Source organism: Myxocyprinus asiaticus, chromosome 44 (assembly GCF_019703515.2).
Source record: "Myxocyprinus asiaticus isolate MX2 ecotype Aquarium Trade chromosome 44, UBuf_Myxa_2, whole genome shotgun sequence".
In the NCBI taxonomy this organism is placed as follows: Eukaryota; Metazoa; Chordata; class Actinopteri; order Cypriniformes; family Catostomidae; genus Myxocyprinus; species Myxocyprinus asiaticus.
In genome coordinates this window covers 2,619,599-2,640,862 of record NC_059387.1, presented here as the reverse complement: position 1 = coordinate 2,640,862, position 21,264 = coordinate 2,619,599, and the positions used below count along the sequence as shown (strand labels likewise).

General features: G+C 40.4%; 1 protein-coding gene across 2 annotated transcripts in view; it reads right to left on the bottom strand.

Moving 5' to 3' along the window:
- Window positions 1-1,243: 1,243 nt before the first annotated feature.
- The window catches only part of syt5b (synaptotagmin Vb), a 45,938-nt gene continuing 25,917 nt past the window's right edge, over window positions 1,244-21,264 (bottom strand). Inside the window, exons 3-9 of one of the 2 annotated variants that reach the window (XM_051686855.1) lie at window positions 16,991-17,172; window positions 14,583-14,681; window positions 11,410-11,577; window positions 10,802-10,969; window positions 10,553-10,667; window positions 2,452-2,585; window positions 1,244-2,295 (exon numbers count right to left, since the gene is read on the bottom strand). In XM_051686855.1, coding sequence (XP_051542815.1) covers window positions 2,086-2,295; window positions 2,452-2,585; window positions 10,553-10,667; window positions 10,802-10,969; window positions 11,410-11,577; window positions 14,583-14,681; window positions 16,991-17,172 — 1,076 coding nt within the window. In that variant the 3' untranslated portion in view covers window positions 1,244-2,085. The remainder of the gene's footprint in view (window positions 2,296-2,451; window positions 2,586-10,552; window positions 10,668-10,801; window positions 10,970-11,409; window positions 11,578-14,582; window positions 14,682-16,990; window positions 17,173-21,264) is intronic. The other variant, XM_051686856.1, reaches the window with a different exon arrangement.

The following is a 21,264-nucleotide window of genomic DNA, read 5'->3' as shown; positions in this document are numbered from 1 at the left end:
TAGTACAATTTTAGAAAATCTACATTTAGCATTAGCCAGCACTTATAAATTTGATCTGATGTCAGACACTCGAGCCCCGGAAATGCATTTAACAATGGTGGCTGGAGTTTCTATTTCCACGTTCCTTACAATAGAATCACCAATTATTAAGGCTCTTTCAACATGATTCTCAGTGGGTGCATCACTGAGAGTGGAGAAACGATTGGAAACCCTAACAGGAATGGGAGATTGGTGTCACTTTGCTGAGCAAGTATGCTGCCGATATGTAACCCAAACGCCCTGCTGCAGGGACTCTACAGCCGGAACCAAGAAAAGAAAAAGCGGGAAAAACCTAAAGCACGCAGTAAAATGTCAGAGGTTAAAACGATGTATGTATAAGGATAGGAATAAGCAATGCCAAGCAGGCTAGCAAGCTACAAACACCCGTGCAGTGTGACGGCAGCAACCGGAACCCAAACAAAAATCAAACAGCGACTACAAAAATAATAATTGTTATGAAGTCAAATACAACTACAAAATGCATAACTGATATTATGTTTATTCATTAATTGTTTATCATTAAAAGTTACAGTGTCTAACTTAATGAACAGTGACCCATATCAGAGGGTCAGTCCTGTTCAAAATTATAATATATTTATTTTATGTATTTTTACATATTAGGAAAGCATTTTAAACATTTGTTAGATCTAATAATTCTCAAAAAAATATTTTGTGGCCTTTTGAAGCCACTTTTTGACTAAATTAGTCGAGACACTTTTTATCATGTCTGAATTAAATCTGTCAGACAAATTGATGAAAACCTTCACAGTCTTCACAGTAATGCTAAGCGCTGCCAGAAGGCAATAAAATCGGAGACTAGAATTTTGCACAAACTTGGACATGGGATCAACCTCTCTCTCTGGACTGATCTCAACACATATTTGTCCTCATCTCAACAAATTCTAGATGTTAGCATTACAAGTAAAATATTAAGTATACGTAATTAATTAATATTATTTACACTATACATTTAGTGATGTACCTTTGATAAAAACTTTTTTTTTTTTTTTCACTTTGTTAGTATCACAGCTTTATTTCTAAGAATGTACAGGGAGAATTAATCACATTTTTGCCCACTCTCTCTACTGTCATTGACTGCATCCCTCTGCTCTTAGTGAAATGATGATAATTGTTATGGAGAGAGAAACAAAATACATTTCTATAGTGTTTAATAGAGTTCACAGAACAAACCAACAATACCAGCACCTGCTTTATTTTGGTCTTTTAAACACAAAGTGACTGTGGCATTGGGAGAATACAAAAGTGGAAAAAAATGAGTTACATTATGTGACAATTAAAATCTATTTATAACTTTTCAATCTTTTGTCATTTGCATAGCTATAATCAAATGTAGAAGAGAACATTTTATATTTTTTCTCATTTTATATTTACCAAAGTTATTAAAGATTGTAGCATTCAAACTGTTTAGCACTCACCAAAATAAGCCACAATTCAGCATCATGTCATTAACACAATATAAATACCATCTTAATGTCCACGAAGAGAGAAAACAGCCACTCAAAACGTAAAAACATGCATTTAGAAATACCCAACAAATGACAACTTTCACGTCAACACAAAATTACCTTGAAAAGTAAAAAAAAAAAGAAAAGGAAAATCTATTTCTGCACTACTAAGCTGAAACATAAAACACAAAGAGCATTCATCACTGTAGTGTAGCTGATGCATGCAATTCTATCAAGCCATTATTTAAAGGGATAGATCACCCAAAAATCAATATTCTGTCATCATTTACTCACCCTTATGTTGTTCCAAACCTCTATGACTTTCTTCCATGGAATTAAAAAAAAGTGATTTGTGACTGACACTAACATTCTTCCTCGATTTGTGTTTCACAGATGATAGAAAGTTTTAGGGGTTTGGAACTACATGAGGGGGAGTAAATCATGACAGAATTGTATTTTGTGGGTGAACTATTCCTTTTAATCTATTCCAAAGGTACTGCATATTTTTCATTATTGGCCCTTTATGTGACTGTTACAACTCTGGGTATCTTACTGTAGCAACTTGTTGCCATGACGATGGTTAGCGATGCGGCGCCTTCAGAGCAGCATCCACCTCTTCCTCTGGCTGCAGCGTGTGCCACTGGGCCACTGGACGCCTGGGATTGGCCAGCATGTCTGACCAATGGCGTAAGCCGACACCTGTGGCACCATAACCAATGAAGGTTTTGCCAATGGGGTCATTGCTGCCTAGCTTGTCGTAGTCATACACGGTGAAGAGCAGTTGGACTTTCTGTATTAGGACAAAGCAGATTGGAATTTTAGAATATGAAGAACAGAATTAAATATCAATTCTTTTCATTAATTTTAGTGATCAAAAAAATACCTATTCAAATCCCTAAGTTGTACTATTTTTCATATGTAAGGCTGATCAAACAGAGCACATCACCTGTATCTGTTCAAATGGGACCTCAAAGCTGAAGCTCTCATTGAAGTAAGGGTTTAATGTGTTCTTCTTAACTGTAGTTTTCTTCTTCTTCAGTCGTTTTCCATTATGTTGTAGCACGATCTTCACATAGGGATCTGAAATAGGAGGCAAGAGTTCAAAGTGATTCAAATTGAAAATCACAACATTTTAAGAAGAAAACTGCTGCTATCATCTATACATGTACAGTAAAGCCAATGGCTCTCAGCTACTGGTACAAGGCATGATAAGCATGAGCTGTGACTCATTTAGCTCTCATATAGTGTGCACCAGTGCCACCCACTTTTTCAGATGTCTTGGTTTCAGAAATATTTTTTCCATAGGGACTTTCCACAAAAACCTATATAACCAACCAGCTCTGAGGTGATTCGAACCATTACAAACTTTGATTTGAAGCATACAAGTATTTGAAAATTGGATAAAAAGACAAAGGTTCGAGACTGCATACTTAATGTCGTTAATAATGGAATGAACTACAATCCCATGAAGCATTGCGAATTACGTAATCAAATTATGGAAAACTATAAAACTATTGATTTCAAAGTGTTGATTATAATCTTGTAAAAAATTGATTTTGATTTTATTGCAAAATGTTCAGATATTTGCGAAGTAGTTTGAGAGCGTTGGGACAGCGTCTAGATTGTGTAATTCACAGTGCGTCACAGAGCTGTTTTGGTGTGCTTTGTTTGCCGCATTTCTTTGATTGGTGGATCTTTCTATTCAGGATTAGGGAAACAAATTTACGGAAATCGTTATCGTAATTAATGAAAATCAATCAGTCATTAACAATACCAATAATGAACAAGAATAATGTAAGTGGCGTACAGCTTGAAATTAGAAATAACAGAACACGCTTTTTTTTTCTTCAATCAAAGCTTTATTTATGTGCATGTAGCTTACTGTTTAAATATCATTTAAATAAATACACTTAAGAAATGCAAGTATTGGTATTTTCCTCTGTTTTCATTTCAGAGTATTCTTAATACATTCAGGCTGTGTTTAGTTTGAATTTGTGAATTGTTTAATATACTGTACTGTTAATGCGTTACTATTAACAATAACTTTTATAGAAGATACAGAGTTTTTAAAAATTTCACGCTGTTGATCGTGGGATATATCTGATCTTACTTTTTTTATTTAAAATGAAATCAAATAACACTCTGTGTGAAAAATTGAATAACAAAACTCTACACTGGTGAAGGTAAGATTTCAGGTGAATGTACCTGCATGCTCTCCCAGCGAGAACTGACGTGATTGTCGGTGTGAATGGTACAGGGAGACCAGCAGATCAACACTGCTTGTTGTGATGTTGTACTTGAACAGACTCTCACGGTTTATGCAGTAAATGTGCTATTCCTCTATAGAGAAACACTCCATGATAATATAGGGGCAGTGTGCCCTCTAGCGGCGGACAGACAGTCTTTTCACAGTCTGCTGGCAAGATTACTCAACACATTTGTGCTGAAATTGATTAATTGACAATCAATAAGCTTAAAATCAAATTATTAATGACAAATAATCAATCATCGATTATTCATTAACATTTCAGTTCAGGATCATGGGTAGTGCAGTTCTTCACCAGAAATTCTGCTGTTAAATGCAATTTAAAAAATAAACAAATAAATAACTTTAAAATAGCATGCACTAATGGCTTCAACAGGATCATATACCTTCGATTAACAATCTCGGAGCTTACAGTAGGTCTGTCTTTAACAGGGGTGCAAACTACTCACCTTTCAGAAGCAAATTTGCCCAATTTTTTAAATTAAAATATTCTACATTTTCCTTCCTAAAATCACTTGAAAGGGTTACTTTAAGCTTAAAGTAACCCCTCACGGACCACCCATTCCTAAGCACGCTCGCTTGCCCCGGTCGGGCTCTCGGATGAGACCGCCGGCTTGCCTATGAGCACGTCCTTTCACATCTGAGTGTCACATGGTCTGAAGCCCTTATTCAATTATGCCAATTTATTGGCTGATGGCACTTAAATGACGGCCCCTAGGGAGCTATGTCACGGGCTCCATAAAGATGCTTGTTTTTGAGCCATCGAGTCAGATTTTCTGCAAAAGGCAGGAGCCTATGCAGCTGCTAGAGGGTATGGCCAGCTATGCAGTGTCTCGTCACCCTCAGGGAACCAAGGATACGTACTTAAACGAGACGTTCCCTTTCAGAGAACTCAAGCTGCGTATGATCACTATGGGAAGGAATACATTCACGCCATGCGAACAGTAGCTGCCAACTGTCTAAGCCCATGTGGCAAGCATATAGGCATCTAAAGCATCTGAATAAAAAAGGAATTATGAATTTACTCCTGTTCCAACAGACAGAACCTGGGAAGCAGTAGTCAATACCTCGTTCAGATTATAAAATCTAACAAATGTATGTGGGAGGACCACCCTGCCGCCATTCAAATGTCCTCCAAAGATGCACCTCTAGCCAAAGCCCATGAGGATGCCATGCTCCTCGTAGAATGGGCTCGAACACCTGAAGGCGAAAGGAAACCGCGTACTTTGTAAGCACTCAAAATTGCATCAATAAGCCAATGAGACAGTTTATGCTTGGACACCGAAACACACAAACAACTGTTTTGATTTACGTCACTGGCTAGTATGGTCAACATAAACTCGCAGTGCCCGAACTGAGCAAAGCAAACAGTATGTTACCTTTCATGCTCCTCCGACTCAATTGGGGGAGGAGAGATAGCCTTAAAATTAATGGTCTGCGAGCAAAATGACGTAGAAATAACCTTGGGCAAATAGCCCAAATGAGGTCGTAACACAAATTTTGAATACCCTAGCGCAAAATACATACACAAAGGATTGACCAACAGGGCATGCAAATCATTGACTCGCTTAAACGATGCCAATGCCACTAGCAGTGCCGTCTTGAGAGTCAAAATTTTTTACCAATAACTGTTGTCAAGGGCTCGAACGGAGCACCCAAGATTGCCTCTAAAACAACAGATAAATCCCATAAAGAAACGTGGATGGGACGAAAAGTTCTAAGCCTGCGTACCCCATGCATAAATTGAAAGACAAGAGAATGTCTATTGACAGAGACTCCATTGAGAAGCGAACGTTCAGCCGCTATAGTGGCAACATAGATTTTAAGCATTGCAACCCCAACCCCGAAACCCTCCTGCAAAAAATTCAGCACTGTACCGACAGGGCAGTGAACTGGATTTTCACTTTGCGCTGTACACCAAGAAGCAAAAATACACCACTTAAATGTATAAAGCCTCCTTGGTGATGGAGCTCTAGCATTTAGAATGGTATCAACCACAGTGGGGGATAACCCATAATTCAAAAGTGTGCCCTGTTGTGGGGCCACACCCATAACTTCCACAAGTCCGGAAGGGGGTGCCAAATGCTGCCCTGCGCCTGTGACAACATCTTCAATCAGATTGGAATCTCCCAAGGTGTCTTTTCCAGGAGAGAGAAAACCATACTTGAGATGGCCAATACTGCACCACTTATAGAAACCGAACCCAATCCTCCTAAACCCTTAGCAGAACTGCGTGCAAAAGACTGATTGGTGGAAACGCGTAAAGACGCGCTCTCGGCCACTGATGCGCCAGCGCATCGATGCCCAGTGGTGCCGGAGGCAAGAGATAAAACCAGAGGGGACAGGTCCACTTCTGTTCTGCTGAACCTCCTCCAGATTTGTTCCATAATCTGATGATGTAATGTCCATTCTTCTGGTGTCAGACCCTGTCTGGACAGGAGATCCACCCCCAAGTTCAACTTGTCCACAGAAGAATGCGACATGCCAGCTTTAGCATGTGTCAGTGGTTAAAGTCCCTTCGTGGAGTTCATACAGCACTGAAAATGTCATGCATGCAAAATGCCCAAGGGAGCGCCCTGAAATGCATTTACAGCAGGGATGCTGACAGAATAAACCTTTTCTCTGGTATTTTGAATGGGGAGTATGTGAACATTGGGGGGAATGTTTATTTGAGAAAATTGGTTCGCCACAATGGCCCCAGCATCCTTTATGGGGGGACAACGTGTGGTGCTTACATTCACTGTGTGTTTTGTAAACACTTGTGCTTTATGAACATTGAATTCTGTTATGCATGTCTCGAGACTCTTAGTTATGGAGACAGAGGCTGAATTCGGGAAGCATTTTTTTTTAATCTTCGTTCGCCAGAGCAAGCTGCGCGGGAAAACGTAACCATATTCTGGTTGTCGGGCATTAGAGGCATGTACAACGGCAAACTCATCCTGATACTGACCAAAGTGCAAACAGGAGAGAAATGATGACTGATACGTTTATACAGTCCAATTTCATTCACTGAATGGGGACTCACCCTTCATTACACAGCAAGCCCGTCAAGCTCATGTGTAGATGAGCCTATTTTTATTGTACATTGAGTTATATTACGTGTGCCCCGAGACCCTTGGTCATGGAGGCAGAGGCAAAACTGAAGCTGAAAATATTCAATGCTCATTCGCCAGCGCAAATTACGGGGGAAACTGAGCTAAATTGGTGTACTGAAAAACAGGTTAGACACTAAACTGGTCCCAGCATATAATGGGGGAACAAAATGTAGTACTTGCTTTTGCACACCGGATAGCTCAACATTTTTTTTTTTTTTTGGGGGGGGGGGGCATGGTATTTATTTTGCAGATGTTATTCTGCAGAAAATGGCCACTGAGCTAGGCCTCAGAGCATGTCTGACGAGACTCATGCTTTCACTCAGGTAGAGGGCGACAAACACGAGGAGGATTCCGGTGTCCGTTCGCACTCCTATATTCTCAGAATCAAAGCCAAAATCCCAAATGGCTCTAGCACACAGAGCTCCAAATTTGGAGGCCGTAGAACTGGAACAAGTGGGGATAACACCTCGTGGTAAGAAATTGCGAGCCTGGATGAAGTACCGTTGTCCTTGTCGGTCCCTTGTAATGTTTGGAAAAAAACACATTGAAACTTCTTTGAAATTTACGCTGAGTCAATGATGTCCTTATGTGTTTGCCACTCAAAAGGGAGAAGAATAATCCTTGCTTCGACATGAGTTGCTAGAAACAAACATGGGCTTAGACAATTCGTGCACTAAAGAACAGAAAATCTTACTCGATGGCGGGAAAGCGAGCGCCTTTATGGAGCCTGTGCCGTAGCTCCCTAGGGGGCATCGCTTAAGTGCCATCAGCCAATAAATTGGCATGACTGTATAAGGGCTTCAGACCACGTGACACTTGGACGGTGTCCCATAGCGATCATATGCAGCTCGAGTGCTCCTAAAGGGAAGTAATTTTGCAAGCACAAGATTATATTTTGAGTACACAAAAATGTTTTGCATGCACGAGATGATATTTTGAGTACACAAAAATGTTTCGCACGCACAAGATGGTATTTTAAGTGCACAAAAAGTTATTTTGTATGCGCTTGAACTCAGTTTTGTAAAGCAATGTATCTTCTTGCAAAGATTAATACATTTTTTGCCTGTGCTAGATCTTACTCATTCTCTCTCATCATATAAATTATCTGCGTGCGCTCATAACTTTAGACTGCTTGTTTGCTTTTCCAACCATATTCCGACAAGTTCCGCCTCCTGCGTCAGGATTGGCTATTAGAAGCTTCTTACAAGCACTCTGCAATTGGACAGTTGAGGTAGCTACAGCAACCATGCACATCTCATTGTAAATGTAACAGAAGAGACAACAGGCACAATGCTCCAATTTCATTACACACTTTATATACTGTATGCAGTTATCATTATAAAAGATATTTACCCCATGAATTATAGACATACCAGGAATACTGTAAGGCTTAATTCACAGTAATGTAAGTTTTTCAAAATATAGTAGCCTAGGATCATGCAATGCTAAGGATTTCTTTCTATTTTTTTAAAACATTTTGCAGTCTCAAACAATTGAGGTTCAATATACTGTACATTTAATTTACACCAGACTATGACAGGAGACATAATTAGACATAATTGGTCATAAAACGTCATAAAAACAGCATACTGAACATTTCAAGATAACCCACAGCTTTGAAATGCAAACATAAACAGCTTTTCTAATTTATTATCAAGAATAGAAAGTTAATTAAGGCAATATTTATAATATTCATAATATTTATAATATACAAGTCTGTCGAAATAATGGGAGAGGACATACTAAAGAAGGTGGACAAAATAACATGTTTATTAAAGAAAATAATATTTCATATAATAATAACAAAACGAAGAAGGTTCAGTGGTTTCTGATCCATGGTAGACTGTAATCTGGTCACATTTATTTTAATAAACTGCTCTCTCAGAATATCCTGTAGGATAGATATTTAGTTCCCTCATAACTACACTATTACGTTAAAGAGTTTTACACATGTGAGAGATTAAATTAATATAATTTCAGATGAAAGTGGTTACTAACATGGCCAAGCTAGTAGATACATAAGTGTAACTTGGTAACCTAGATAACCAAATACTAGCCAAGAGAACCACACTAAAAGAGCTAGCCAGATAGTTAGCTAGCTAATAAGCCTATTGGCAGTGTACAGACTAAAAAATATATTTCATAAAGGTTAAATAAAAACAGTTGTCAAGAAAAGAACTGCTTTCATGTAGTCATAGTGTGTTACACATTTCCTTTCTTGAAAACAAACTATCCCCTTCTCCTCTTCCTCTTGTTTTTATTAGCAGTATGATCTGTGGTCTAGCCAGCCAATCAAAATTTACCACCTCATTTCTGATTGGCTGACATTCTGGCACATTATAATGCCGTGACCTTGTAGAGCAAACAAGCAGTCAAAGCTATGAGTGCATGCAGAGTGGGTAGGAGGAGAGAGCGAGTGAGATCTTGCACACGCAAAAAACAGTAGCGTTACGTAAATTTCAGAATTCTGTGCAAATTCACATTCAAATAAACTTTATTCAAGTGCAAAATTGATTTTTGTTTGCTCAAAGTGAATTCATCTTTGCAAGAAGATACATTGCTTTACAAAACTGAGTCCACGTGCTTGCAAAATACCTTTTGTGTGCTTAAAATATAATCTTACGCATGCAGAAAATTGTTGTGTGCTCAAAATAAAATCTTGCACGCTCAAAGTATAATTTTGCGCGTGCAGAATTGTGGCACACATATAACTCCATACTCATGGGGTTGCCTTGTTGAGATCACATGACCTGCCGAATACTACTCACTCTCTCTCGGGAATCCTCCTATTATCTGACACTTTCACTCACTTTATAAAGTTATTATGGCTGAGGCTGACTGTAAATAGTGCATTTCTACTTTGACATTGTTAACTAAAAGCTTTTGTGTGATGCTGCAACAAAATGAACTATGGACTTGGGGTAAAGATGCTCTGAAAGCGATAATACTGGCCAAAAAACATTTATATATGAAGTGAATTTCTCCTTTTTTGTCTGTTTTCTAACATTTGATTTACTTCTTAATATTCTACTCTAGGTCTGTCTAGTGATGGGTTTACTGTAGTTCCGCCGCAGACACTTTAGAAGTCAGATTTCTGTTTTTACTACCTAAGAAGTGTGTGTATTAAGTGATTAGCACTTAGTTACTGCACCTTTTCTTTCTAGTCACAATGTATTTTGATTTCATTTAAAAAAAAATTGTGTGAAAAGAAATGTTAAATAATTTTAGGGAAACAACTTCTGTGAATGATGTCCTGTTTCCTGTTTATTTAAATCACTTTTCATAATATCTCAATTTTTTTATAACATCATCTGTATTATTCTGCTATTACTAAATGAACGGTGTACAAAGAATTACATTTATTTTTGCCAAAATTAATTAATAGATTCACAAAAACTTTACAACTGCATAATATTCTGAAAATCCAAAGGTGAAATACTATAAATGTTTTCAAATATTTTTATTTTTATTTTTTAGAAAAAAACTGTTTTATTAAAATAACTGAAGATTTGCTTTTGTTGTGTTTGTTTAGATGTTCTTGACAATGTTACATAGCCTGTTTTCAATACCAAAACAATGTGGTATTTATAGCATTACTAAAACAAATTAAAAAAAAAGACAGTAGAGGAAATTGACTGAATTCATAATTTATGTGAGACTGTGATGTCTTGGCTCACTATTTTTACCTGATAAACCACCAACATCCATCTTCTTGAGATTTTTGGCCTCCATTATGTTAACGGTGAGTTTACCGGCAGTGGGCACATAACGCAGAGAAATACATACGTCTCCGAGTTTCTCCTGCCGAAGAGCAAGACAAGGAAAGAGAGAATAGGAACAAATAAAGATGTTAAACTAAGGTAATAAATGATGATCTGGTGATGAAGTACAATTCAAGCCTGTTATGCTAAATATAGATAGGAGATAAAATTGACCTCCTCCTTATCTCCATTTTCGAGATCCCTCCATTCGTGCAGTGGCTGCGCAAGGTCAACACTGTTTATAGGAATCGTTATCTGGCCGATGACATCATGTTTACCAAACCGGTCAAAATCAAACACCTGAAGTATTAAAGTTTTACCACCCAGCTCAGCATATGGAATCTATAACACGAAAGAAAGACAGACAACTCAAAATGACTTCAGTCAAACAACTTTTCTTTTTTTAGCTGACATCACAAATTCCTCTAAATTTTTCAATCGTCCCCTCAACAACCTGGTATAAAACCCCCACTATGCACTATCCAATCAATTCCCACTGGATACAATCACACCCTCAATATTTTTCTCACTTAATATCCTGTTTCATTGAGAAATGCATCAGTTTACATGAATATTATACATACTTTAAACCGATTCAGCATTTCTGGGGGAAACTTTGGTTGCTACATAACGAGAAACCAGATCCTTTCACAGGTCACACTTTTTTTGAAAAACACACATGAGCACAGATATATTTGCATATTCATATATAACACACATATTTAAGTTAGGTCAGAGCCTGCTTATGCACTATATCAATAAAAATTTGGAAAAAGGGAGACCTTAAAAATAAAGGTCTCATTGAAAACAGGACAGAGGTTTTTGCGCTGCACTTTGGTCTCAAACTTTTTCTTCTTGTCTGGAAGCAGGTAAACTTTCACATAAGGGTCAGACGTGCCACCGATATCCATCGCAGGAAGATCTTGAGCCTGAAGAACTCCAACTATCAACTGTTAACACAAAATAAACACACAGTAATCATTGTGTTTCCTTATCAAAACTGTGTTTGTGTCTTCAAGTATACACATACTGTATATACATAAACTCAGCAAAAAAAAGAAACGTCACTTTTTCAGGACACTGTATTTTAAAGATAATTTTGTAAAAATCCAAATAACTTTACAGATCTTCAGGGTTTGAACAATGTTTTCCATGCTTGTACAATGAACCATAAACAATTAATGAACATGCACCTGTGGAACGGTCATTAAGACACTAACAGCTTACAGACGGTAGGCAATTAAGGTCACAGTTATAAAAACTTAGGACACTAAAGAGACCTTTCTACTGACTCTGTAAAACACCAAAAGAAAGATGCCCAGGGTCTCTGCTCACCTGCGTGAACGTGCCTTAGGCATGCTGCATGAAGGCATGAGGACTGCAGATGTGGCCAGGGCAATAAATTGCAATGTCCGTACTGTGAGACACCTAAGACAGTGCTACAGTGAGACAGGAAGGAGAGCTGATCGTCCTCGCAGTGGCAGACCACGTGTAACAACACCTGCACAGGATCGGTACATCCGAATATCACACTAGCAGGACAAGTACAGGATGGCAACAACAACTGCCTGAGTTACACCAGAAACGCACAGTCCCTCCATCAGTGCTCAGACTGTCCACAATAGGCTGAGAGAGGCTGGACTGAGGGCCTGTAGGCCTTACCAGACATCACCGGCAACAACTTCACCTATGGGCACAAACCCACCTTCGCTGGAACAGACAGGACTGGCAAAAAGTGCTCTTCACTGACGAGTCACGGTTTTGTCTCACCAGGGGTGATGGTCAGACTTGCGTTTATCGTCGAAGGAATGAGCGTTACACCGAGGCCTGTACTCTGGAGCGGGATCGATTTAGAGTTGGAGGGTCCGTCATGGTCTGGGGCGGTGTGTCACAGCATCATCAGACTGAGCTTGCTGTCATTGCAGGCAATCTCAACGCTGTGCGTTACAGCAAAGACATCCTCCTCACTCATGTGGTACCCTTCTTGCAGTCTCATCCTGACATGACCCTCCAGCATGACTATGCCACCAGCCATACTGCTCGTTCTATGCATGATTTCCTGCAAGACAGGAATGTCAGTGTTCTGCCATGGCCAGCGAAGAGCCCGGATCTCAATCCCATTAAGCACGTCTGGGACCTGTTGGATCGGAGGGTGAGGGCTAGGGCCATTCCCCCCAGAAATGTCAGGGAAATTGCAAGTGCCTTGGTGGAAGAGTGGGGTAACATCTCACAGCAAGAACTGGCAAATCTGGTGCAGTCCATGAGAAGGAGATGCACTGCAGTACTTAATGCAGCTGGTGGCCACACTAGATACTGACTGTTACTTTTGATTTTGACCTCCCTTTGTTCAGGGACACATTATTCCATTTCTGTTAGTCACATGTCTGTGAAACTTGTTCAGTTTTTGTCTTAGTTGTTGAATCTTTTTATGTTCATACAAATATTTACACATGTTAAGTTTGCTGAAAATAAAAGCAGTTGAAAGTGAGAGGATGTTTCTTTTTTTGCTGAATTTATATATATAAATAATATGACATGATAATTACTTGATTGTGATTGATCAATGCCAGCATTTTATAAATATTTGTGTGTAATGACTGTACAGTACATTACAAATGGACAAACATTAGCCCTTTCCCTTGTGATGTTTTCTTGTTGAATTAAGATGGATTCAATTTACTTGAATTCCATGAAATACTCATTAAGGTACTTAAAGGTGAGTAGTATGGGCTGGTCATGTGATCTCAAAAAGAACCCCAAGACAAGCGGCAGCACAGTGCCATGTAAAATCAAATATTTTTTTATTACAATGCTGATATACTGATCAGTGTTCAACTCTTGTGAGTGTACAAAAGTACTATTCATTTATTTAGGGTTAAATATTTTTAATGGGGCAAAACTTAATGATTTCACCTTTAATATAAGTACCAAATATTCAGCCTGCTCTAATGAAAATATGGAATATGGAATAATGACTGTGGAATTTTTTTTTGTTTGCAAAATGACATTACATGGTTCATTACATATTTTGCTGCAGTTCCGAGGTGAAATGTCAACTGTGGTGCTAAAAGTGAATTAAATGTTCACCCAAACAGATGAGGTTTTTAAGACCCAAAAATAAAATTCTGTCATCATTTACGCACCCTTACCTCATCCCAGATGTGTATGACTTTCTTTCTTCTGCTGAACACAAACAAAGATTTTTAGAAGAATATAGTGAAAAATAGTTAATGGTGGCCAGAACTTTGAAACTCAAAGAAAGCACATAAAGGCAACATAAAAGTAATCTATACAACTCCAGTGGTTAAATTCATGATAGGTGTGGGTGAGAAACAGATCAATATTTAAGTCTTTTTTTTTTATTTTTAAATTTTTTTTTTATTGTACACTTTCACTTTCACATTCTTCTTATTTAGTTTTTGGTGATTTGCATTCTTCGCTCATATCACCACCTACTGGGCAGGGAGGACATTTTTTATTTTTTGTATAAAAGGACTTAAATATTGATCTGTTTCTCACCCACACCTATCATATCACTTCTGAAGACATAGATTTAACCACTGGAGTTGTATGGATTACCTTTATGCTGCCTTTATATGCCTTTTGGAGCTTCAAAGTTCTGGTCACCATTCACTTGCATTGTATGGACCAACAGAGCTGAAATATTCTTCTTAAAACCTTCATTTGTGTTCTGCAGAAGAAAGAAAGTCATACACATCTGGGATGGCATGAGGATGAGTAAATGATGAGAGAATTTTCATTTTTGGGTGAACTATCCCTTTTATGCTCTATTGAGTTTGAAATCAACAAAACATACCTCCCTCCCTAAACCTTAAACCTAAACTAACCGATATCTACAATGAGTAATGTAAAAATGATTTTGCAAAAATGTACATATTGTATAGTAACGTGATTCTATGGGACCAGGTTGCAAATATTTTAACAGAAACACTACTTGAGCATCAGTGAAGTTGTAATCCAAAGAGAATTCCAGTTTTCCCAAGTTCTCCTGCTCTTCTTTTTGTTCCTCACCCTCCTTAGTCTCTGCTTCAACCTGCAAAGATGGAGAGACCCAATTTTCAGAGACATAATGTATTTTTGATTTTGATTTGATTAAATAATTGAACAAAATATAGTTGCAATTACAGGATTAAGTATGACCTACACTGTGATAAGCACAATGTAGAAAGTAACAAACAGATCAGCTTTAAAACACCCTGGCTTTCAAACACACAATCTTACTAGCCCAGAACTACTGCTGTTGAGAGACTGTTGTTGCTGCTACAGCCAAACAGTTTTTAATACACAAAACTTCTCTTTAATAGGACAAAGCACTGCCGAGATAAAGCCTACCCTCTGTTTTTCATTGACTTGGTCAGTAACAGTAACGAAAATCAAAAATCCATTTTATAATTTTGCAACATCACTGAAAAGAAAAATGCTTTTGTTGAATGCAAAAAACTTGATTTCCATTTAAATTTGTAAAATAAACAAATCTATTTGAGTTGGGACTATGAATACTTTTTGTGGCGTTAATGTACACTGTAAAAAAAAAATTGTGTGTTTACAGTATATCGCTGGCTACTAGTTGCAGGACTTTCAGTGTATATTTTACAGTAGTATTTCAACAAATTATTACAATTAAAAGACAACTGTTTATTGTGACTTCACAGTGAACAAGACTAAGAAATGACTGTAATGTAGCAGTGCTGTATCGTAGATTCACAATGATCTATCAGTGTTTGTTAGTGTTGATATCTGTGCTAGCCTGTTTGATAACTCATGATAAAATTTCATGAGTGATAAGACCAACCATATTATAGCCTAACTTTGCAAACATCCCTTTCTCATTGTTCCTTTAAAATGATTATATTTCTTTAATTTCAATGCATCATACAGTGTTGACTTTACATCGTGGTCCGACACAAAGTCCACCAATAAATTGACTAATTTTCTCCATACATCACAGTTCAATAAATTGTATTCTTAAACACAATTGCACTGACTGGGAGAAAATTTATTAGAAATGAACTAGATAAGGTCCCATCTAAAGGGAACACTCAGGGGTGGACTTAGCACTAGGCAAAGGCAGGCATCCGCCCCCAGAATCCAAGGGCCCCGTAAAAATACAAATATTATGAGTTTCATAATACAAATATTTCAGTTTGGTTTGAATTTGTGGAGAGAAAAATTGTAAATGGAATCCAGACTTCCTAAGGTAACACTGTCTTTCCAAACGGATCAGATTGCTGCACAGCCTACACCGCCACCCGGCGCTGCTTCCACGAGCAGAACACTCACTATAGTCACCAATACACAGTGTTGATGATGATTATGATCTGTGCGTTGACACTCGTAAATAATAATAATAAATAAATACATTTTTTCTTTTTTGCCTTATTTAGCAGCGTAAATCTAGCAAACTTTTTTTATGTTTTCAAATTTAAAAGTTGATCAAAGCCTTCTGGAAACATGCAAAGTCAACTTTTAGTCTAATAATTTGGATGTAGATAATTCAAGGTCAAGTTGATGGAGGAAAAGTGCATAAAGAAAGAGGGAGAGTGAGAAAGAAAAAAGGTATTGTAGTGGTATGTATTGTAGTTCATATTAGCCAGATTGTTTTTTTTTTAATTTTTTATAATGTGCTGTCATATTATTCACTCCATTTTAGAAAGTTGGCACAACCAGGGGGAAAGACACAACCGTGGACACATTTTTGTTGGCTGTTTGCAATATTTTCTCCATACCATTCTAAATAATAATAATAATAATAATAATAATAATAACAATAATAAAAAGGCTTACAGCACCTTTAATAGAAAATTGATGTAAATGTGTGTCATTGAAGAGGGCCCCATTCCTGGATTTTGACTAGGGCACCAAAATAACTAAATCCACCCCTGGGAACACTAAACACCCTAATGGTGACTTCAAATGAAACACCATTGTCCCATAATGCAGTGCGATATTCAAATGTCTTTTTTTGACCAAAGGGTTCAAAAGTTAAAAACAGAAGAAAAGTCTGATTGTTGAGCTTATGGTGACACGAGAGGGTTTAACTGGGAGACCCTAAAATGAGTCAGGAGCCTTTCTCAATCAATGTGGCAAATTACACAAGTTTGCTCCAATAGTTCTATGAGCAGACGGAGAAAAATGTTCACTAACATAAAGCAATATAAGCTACACATTTTAGTGCTTGGGCCCTTATTCATAAACATAAAAATGAAAATGCTTTTGTACTTCTTGCCATTAATCTATCTAATGTATTGTATTGTGTCACATACTGTATAGTCTGCACAAATTACAGCTTAAAATGTTTAAACAACTTCGATGTTTTCTTTTGTTTGTTTTTTTTTCTTTCACCTTTTGTTCTCCTTCCCCCTCTCCTACAGCCCCTTCTGTTCGTTTCCGTCCCGCTCTCTTCCTCTCACGAGCTTTCTTGGATTTCTTCTTCTTGCCGAAGCATTTCTTGAACATACAGTATGTAAAACACACCACCAGAGCCAGAACCACCAGCACAATGGCTCCCACAGCCCACACCGGCACTATAGAGAGCAAAGAGCTGGTCAGTCTCCATGGAAACAAGTACAAGGCATCACAAGGACAATGTTCACTTAGTGTCTTATCAGATCAACTCAATGTGCTCAGTTTTAAACATATCACTTTTTAAAATTATCACCTGAAAATATGATAAAATATAAAGCAAAATGCTTCATTGATGTAATCTGAATTCTTAATAAGTACAGGTAATGTACAGGTAATGGTACAGCGAATAAATGAAAATCATGAATTAAAACTATCACAAACAAAATCTGTTCAACCCACAATTTATTGCTACTGTGTGCTGTCAGTTGTGGAAATTAATAGAAAAAAAAAAAGGCATGCACAGTCTTCTCTTTATTAAATTCTCATCCATTGTGCTGTTTTATTCACAGTTCAAATTATTCTTCTCACCCTCTTTCTCACTTCTCCTGGACAAAAGATGAAACACCATAATTTGTCTGCACCAATATTTACTACTACTCTATAGTTTAGTACAGTATGCTTGCTCTCAGTACAGCTTAAATGATTAAAATGAATATACTCTATTTGGTAGTAGTTTAATGCACAGGTAGTTCCAGTTATTTTTAATCACCATTCTATATTAACGTGCCTACTCTGCTGTCCTCTGTAATGAGACACTGCAAGAGTTTTATGCCTGACAATCTCTGGATGTAAATATAGTGTAGCAAGTCTGATGAGTTTCAGAGCCGGGATTAACCATCACATCACAAAACTCAACATCATCAAGTCATGCAATGCCATCTTTAAATCAACTGTGAAGCGCTACAGAAAAAAAAAAACAAAAAAAAAAACAAAGAAGAGAAACTAGTGTTATCACGCATGTTCATCAGCCCCGTATTACTGAGTCTGACCTGAAGATAAATAGTAATGCACATGCACTTTCCTTTTACACACCCATAAGGCTTGAAATCAAAGTATGGTTTGACATTCAGTTATGCTTTGCACGGAGGGGGAGAGAAGGAAACCAGGACCCATCAGAGGCATCTTTTGCTGTCTGGCAAGATAAGGCAAGATGATTTGAATTGTAACAAACACTATTTTATATTGCTGCACTGCTTTGAACACCTGTTCAAAGGTTGAGGGTGCAGCTCGATCACACATCGCTGACTGAAGCGCTGAATGCATATTTTATAAAATGCGGTTTAGTAATCACACAAGGCCATTTCACGATTTCATTCTTGATTAAATTGAATGGTTTTCCCTCATCTTATCATGTAAATGCCACTTCCCTATCTGTCACTCACTCAACGTTGGTGTCGATGTAGTGACACTAGGGGTCACTCTTGGGAGCCCGAGACACCTCTGGTCTTTGATAAAAGGCCAATGAAAATTGGCGAGTGGTATTTGCATGCCACTCCCCCGGACATATGGGTATAAAAGGAGCTGGTATGCAACCACTCATTCAGATTTTCTCTTCGGAGCCGTACGGTCATGCTCATTGAGCTGAATAATACTGTTCATTCACCTCTGCTGGATCTGACAGCGCATTTCAGTGGCTTCTCCCTCCTCTGCACTGGTGCACTGCAGAGAATGCCCCTGGGCGCTTCGGCAGAAAAATTAGAGAGTATATTTTCTGAAAGAGCATTTTTCCCCTCTAAAAGAGTATATATTTCTCTAAAAGAGCGCACACACGGAACATCTTTTTAAAGACACGTCTTTTTAAAGATGCTTTTCCGATGGTGTGTTATTCCTGGTTGCGCTCGTTATCTCTCGCCTTCTAGCGGTCACGATAACTCTTTCGTGTCTGGGCACTGCTCACGCGGAGACAGCGTTCGTGGATGCTCATGTTCTCATTGCGAGAATATGTCCATGGCAAAGTTGTGGTCGTGGCTCGCCTTCGTAAGAAAGCGAGCCACCCCAAAGGCTCCCGCCTTGGTCCTTTTACCCACGGGTATGAGGCCAGCGCGGCTAGCACTGGGGGCGATTTGGGGACCCCAATGGGACAGCCTCCGCCGGGTATCCCCCCGCGGTCCTCCCATTCCCCAGCACGCTCGTCTGCCCCGATCGTGCTTCCGGGTGAGTCCGCCAGCTCGTCTCACGGCGAGTCCGACCTCTTATTCGGAGCCCGTGAAAGTGATGAGCTCTCGAGCACAGCATCGGAGAGCGGGCTCGTCCAGTCGGAAGCCTCAGCTGGACTCCTCCCTTTGGAGTCGACTGCCCAGTCACAGGCTGATGCGGAGATGACGACATGCTTTCCCGGGCAACTGCGGGCGTCGGTTAGAGTGGATCTCACTGCTCTTCCCTGAACCTTCACGGCTCGGTGATTGGATCCTGGGCTCGCGGCGCCGCTCAAAGCCATGCCCCGCCCCCGTTCCTTTCTTCCCGGAAGTGCATGAAGAGCTGACAAGGTCGTGGGAGGCACTTTTTACTGCCCGTTCCCGATCTTTTCAGCTTCCCTGCCCTCACTACCCTCGATGGTGGGGTGGCCAAGGGCTATACGGCAATCCCCTGGTGGATAAAGGCACTCGCGGTGCACCTATGCCCGCAGAGCACTGCCACCTGGCGTGGGTGCCCAAAGCCCCCGTCCAAGGCCTGTAGGTTTACGTCGTCTCTGACAGCTAAGGCCTACAGTGCTGATGGACAAGCCGCCTCCGCCCTGCATGCCATGGCTCTCCTGCTAGTCTGCCAAGGCGCTAAAGGAACTGCACGAGGGTAGTTCCGCCCCGGGATTGATGCAGGAACTGCGCTCGGTGACCGACCTCGCTCTCCGAGCGACGGAGGTCACTGCGCGGTCTCTCGGGTGGACGATGGCCACTAGTGATCCAGGAGCGCCACCTTTGGCTCAACCTGGTCGAGATGGGTGAGGCTGACAAGACACGATTCCTTGCTGCCCCCATTTCCCAGGTGGGCCTATTCGGCGACACCGTCGAGGACTTTGCCCAGCAGTTTTTGATGGTAGAGCAGTAGATGGATGCTAGCCGGCATATCCTGCCCCGGCGCGGCTCAAGATCCCGCACCCCGTCTACTCATCACCAAGGGCGTCCCCCTGCAGTGACTGCACTGGCTCCGCCGCAGCCCGCCCCTTCGGCCCGGCTCCTGCGGTGGTAGACACGATCACTCAGGCTAGGGCCCCCTCTACGAGGCGCCTGTATGCCTTTAAGTGGCGTCTGTTCGCTAAGTGGTGTTCTTCCCGTCGGGAAGACCCCCAGAGATGTGCAGTCGGATCAGTACTTTCCTTCCTGCAAGAGAGGTTGGAAGGGAGGCTGTCCCCTTCCACCTAGTGTACGTTGCTGCCATAGCAGCACACCACGACGCAGTCGACGGTAAGTCCTTAGGGAAGCACGACCTGATCATCAGGTTCCTAAGAGGCACCAGGAGGCTGAATGCCTCCAGACCTTGCCTCGTTCCCTCATCGGACCTCTGTAGTTCTTCAGGGTCTACAGAGAGCCCCCTTTGAGCCTTTGCAGTCAGCCGAGCTTAAGGCACTCTCCTTGAAGACTGCCCTCCTGACTGCGCTCACTTCCATCAAGAGGGTAGGTGACCTGCTAGCGTTCTCTGTCAGCGAAACGTGCCTGGAGTCCGGTCCAGGTTACTCTCACATGATCCTGAGACCCTGACCGGGCTATGTGCCCAAGGTTCCCACAACCCCTTTTAGGGACCAGGCGGTGAACCTGCAAGCGCTGCCCCAGGAGGAGGCAGACCCAGCCCTGTCATCGCTGTGTCCGGTGCATGCTTTTACGCATCTATTTGGATCGCACGCAGAGCTTTAGAATCTCTGAGCAGCTCTTTGTCTGCTTTGGTGCACAGCGGAAAGGAAGCACTGTCTCCAAGCAGAGGATCGCCCACTGACTCATTGATGCCATAACTATGGCATATCTCGCCCAAAACATGCCGCCCCCGGTAGGGCTACCAGCCCATTCTACCAGGGGTATAACGGCTCCCTGGGCCCTGGCCAGGGGTGCCTCTCTAACAGACATTTGCAGAGCAGCGGGCTGGGCAACACCCAACACTTGTGCAAGGTTCTACAGCCTCCGGGTGGAACCGGTTTCGTCCCAGGTAGTGGCACGCAGCACAAGCGGATAAGCCCGGGATAGCTGGCCGTGTGTATCGCTTGCACATAGCGCCTTCCACCT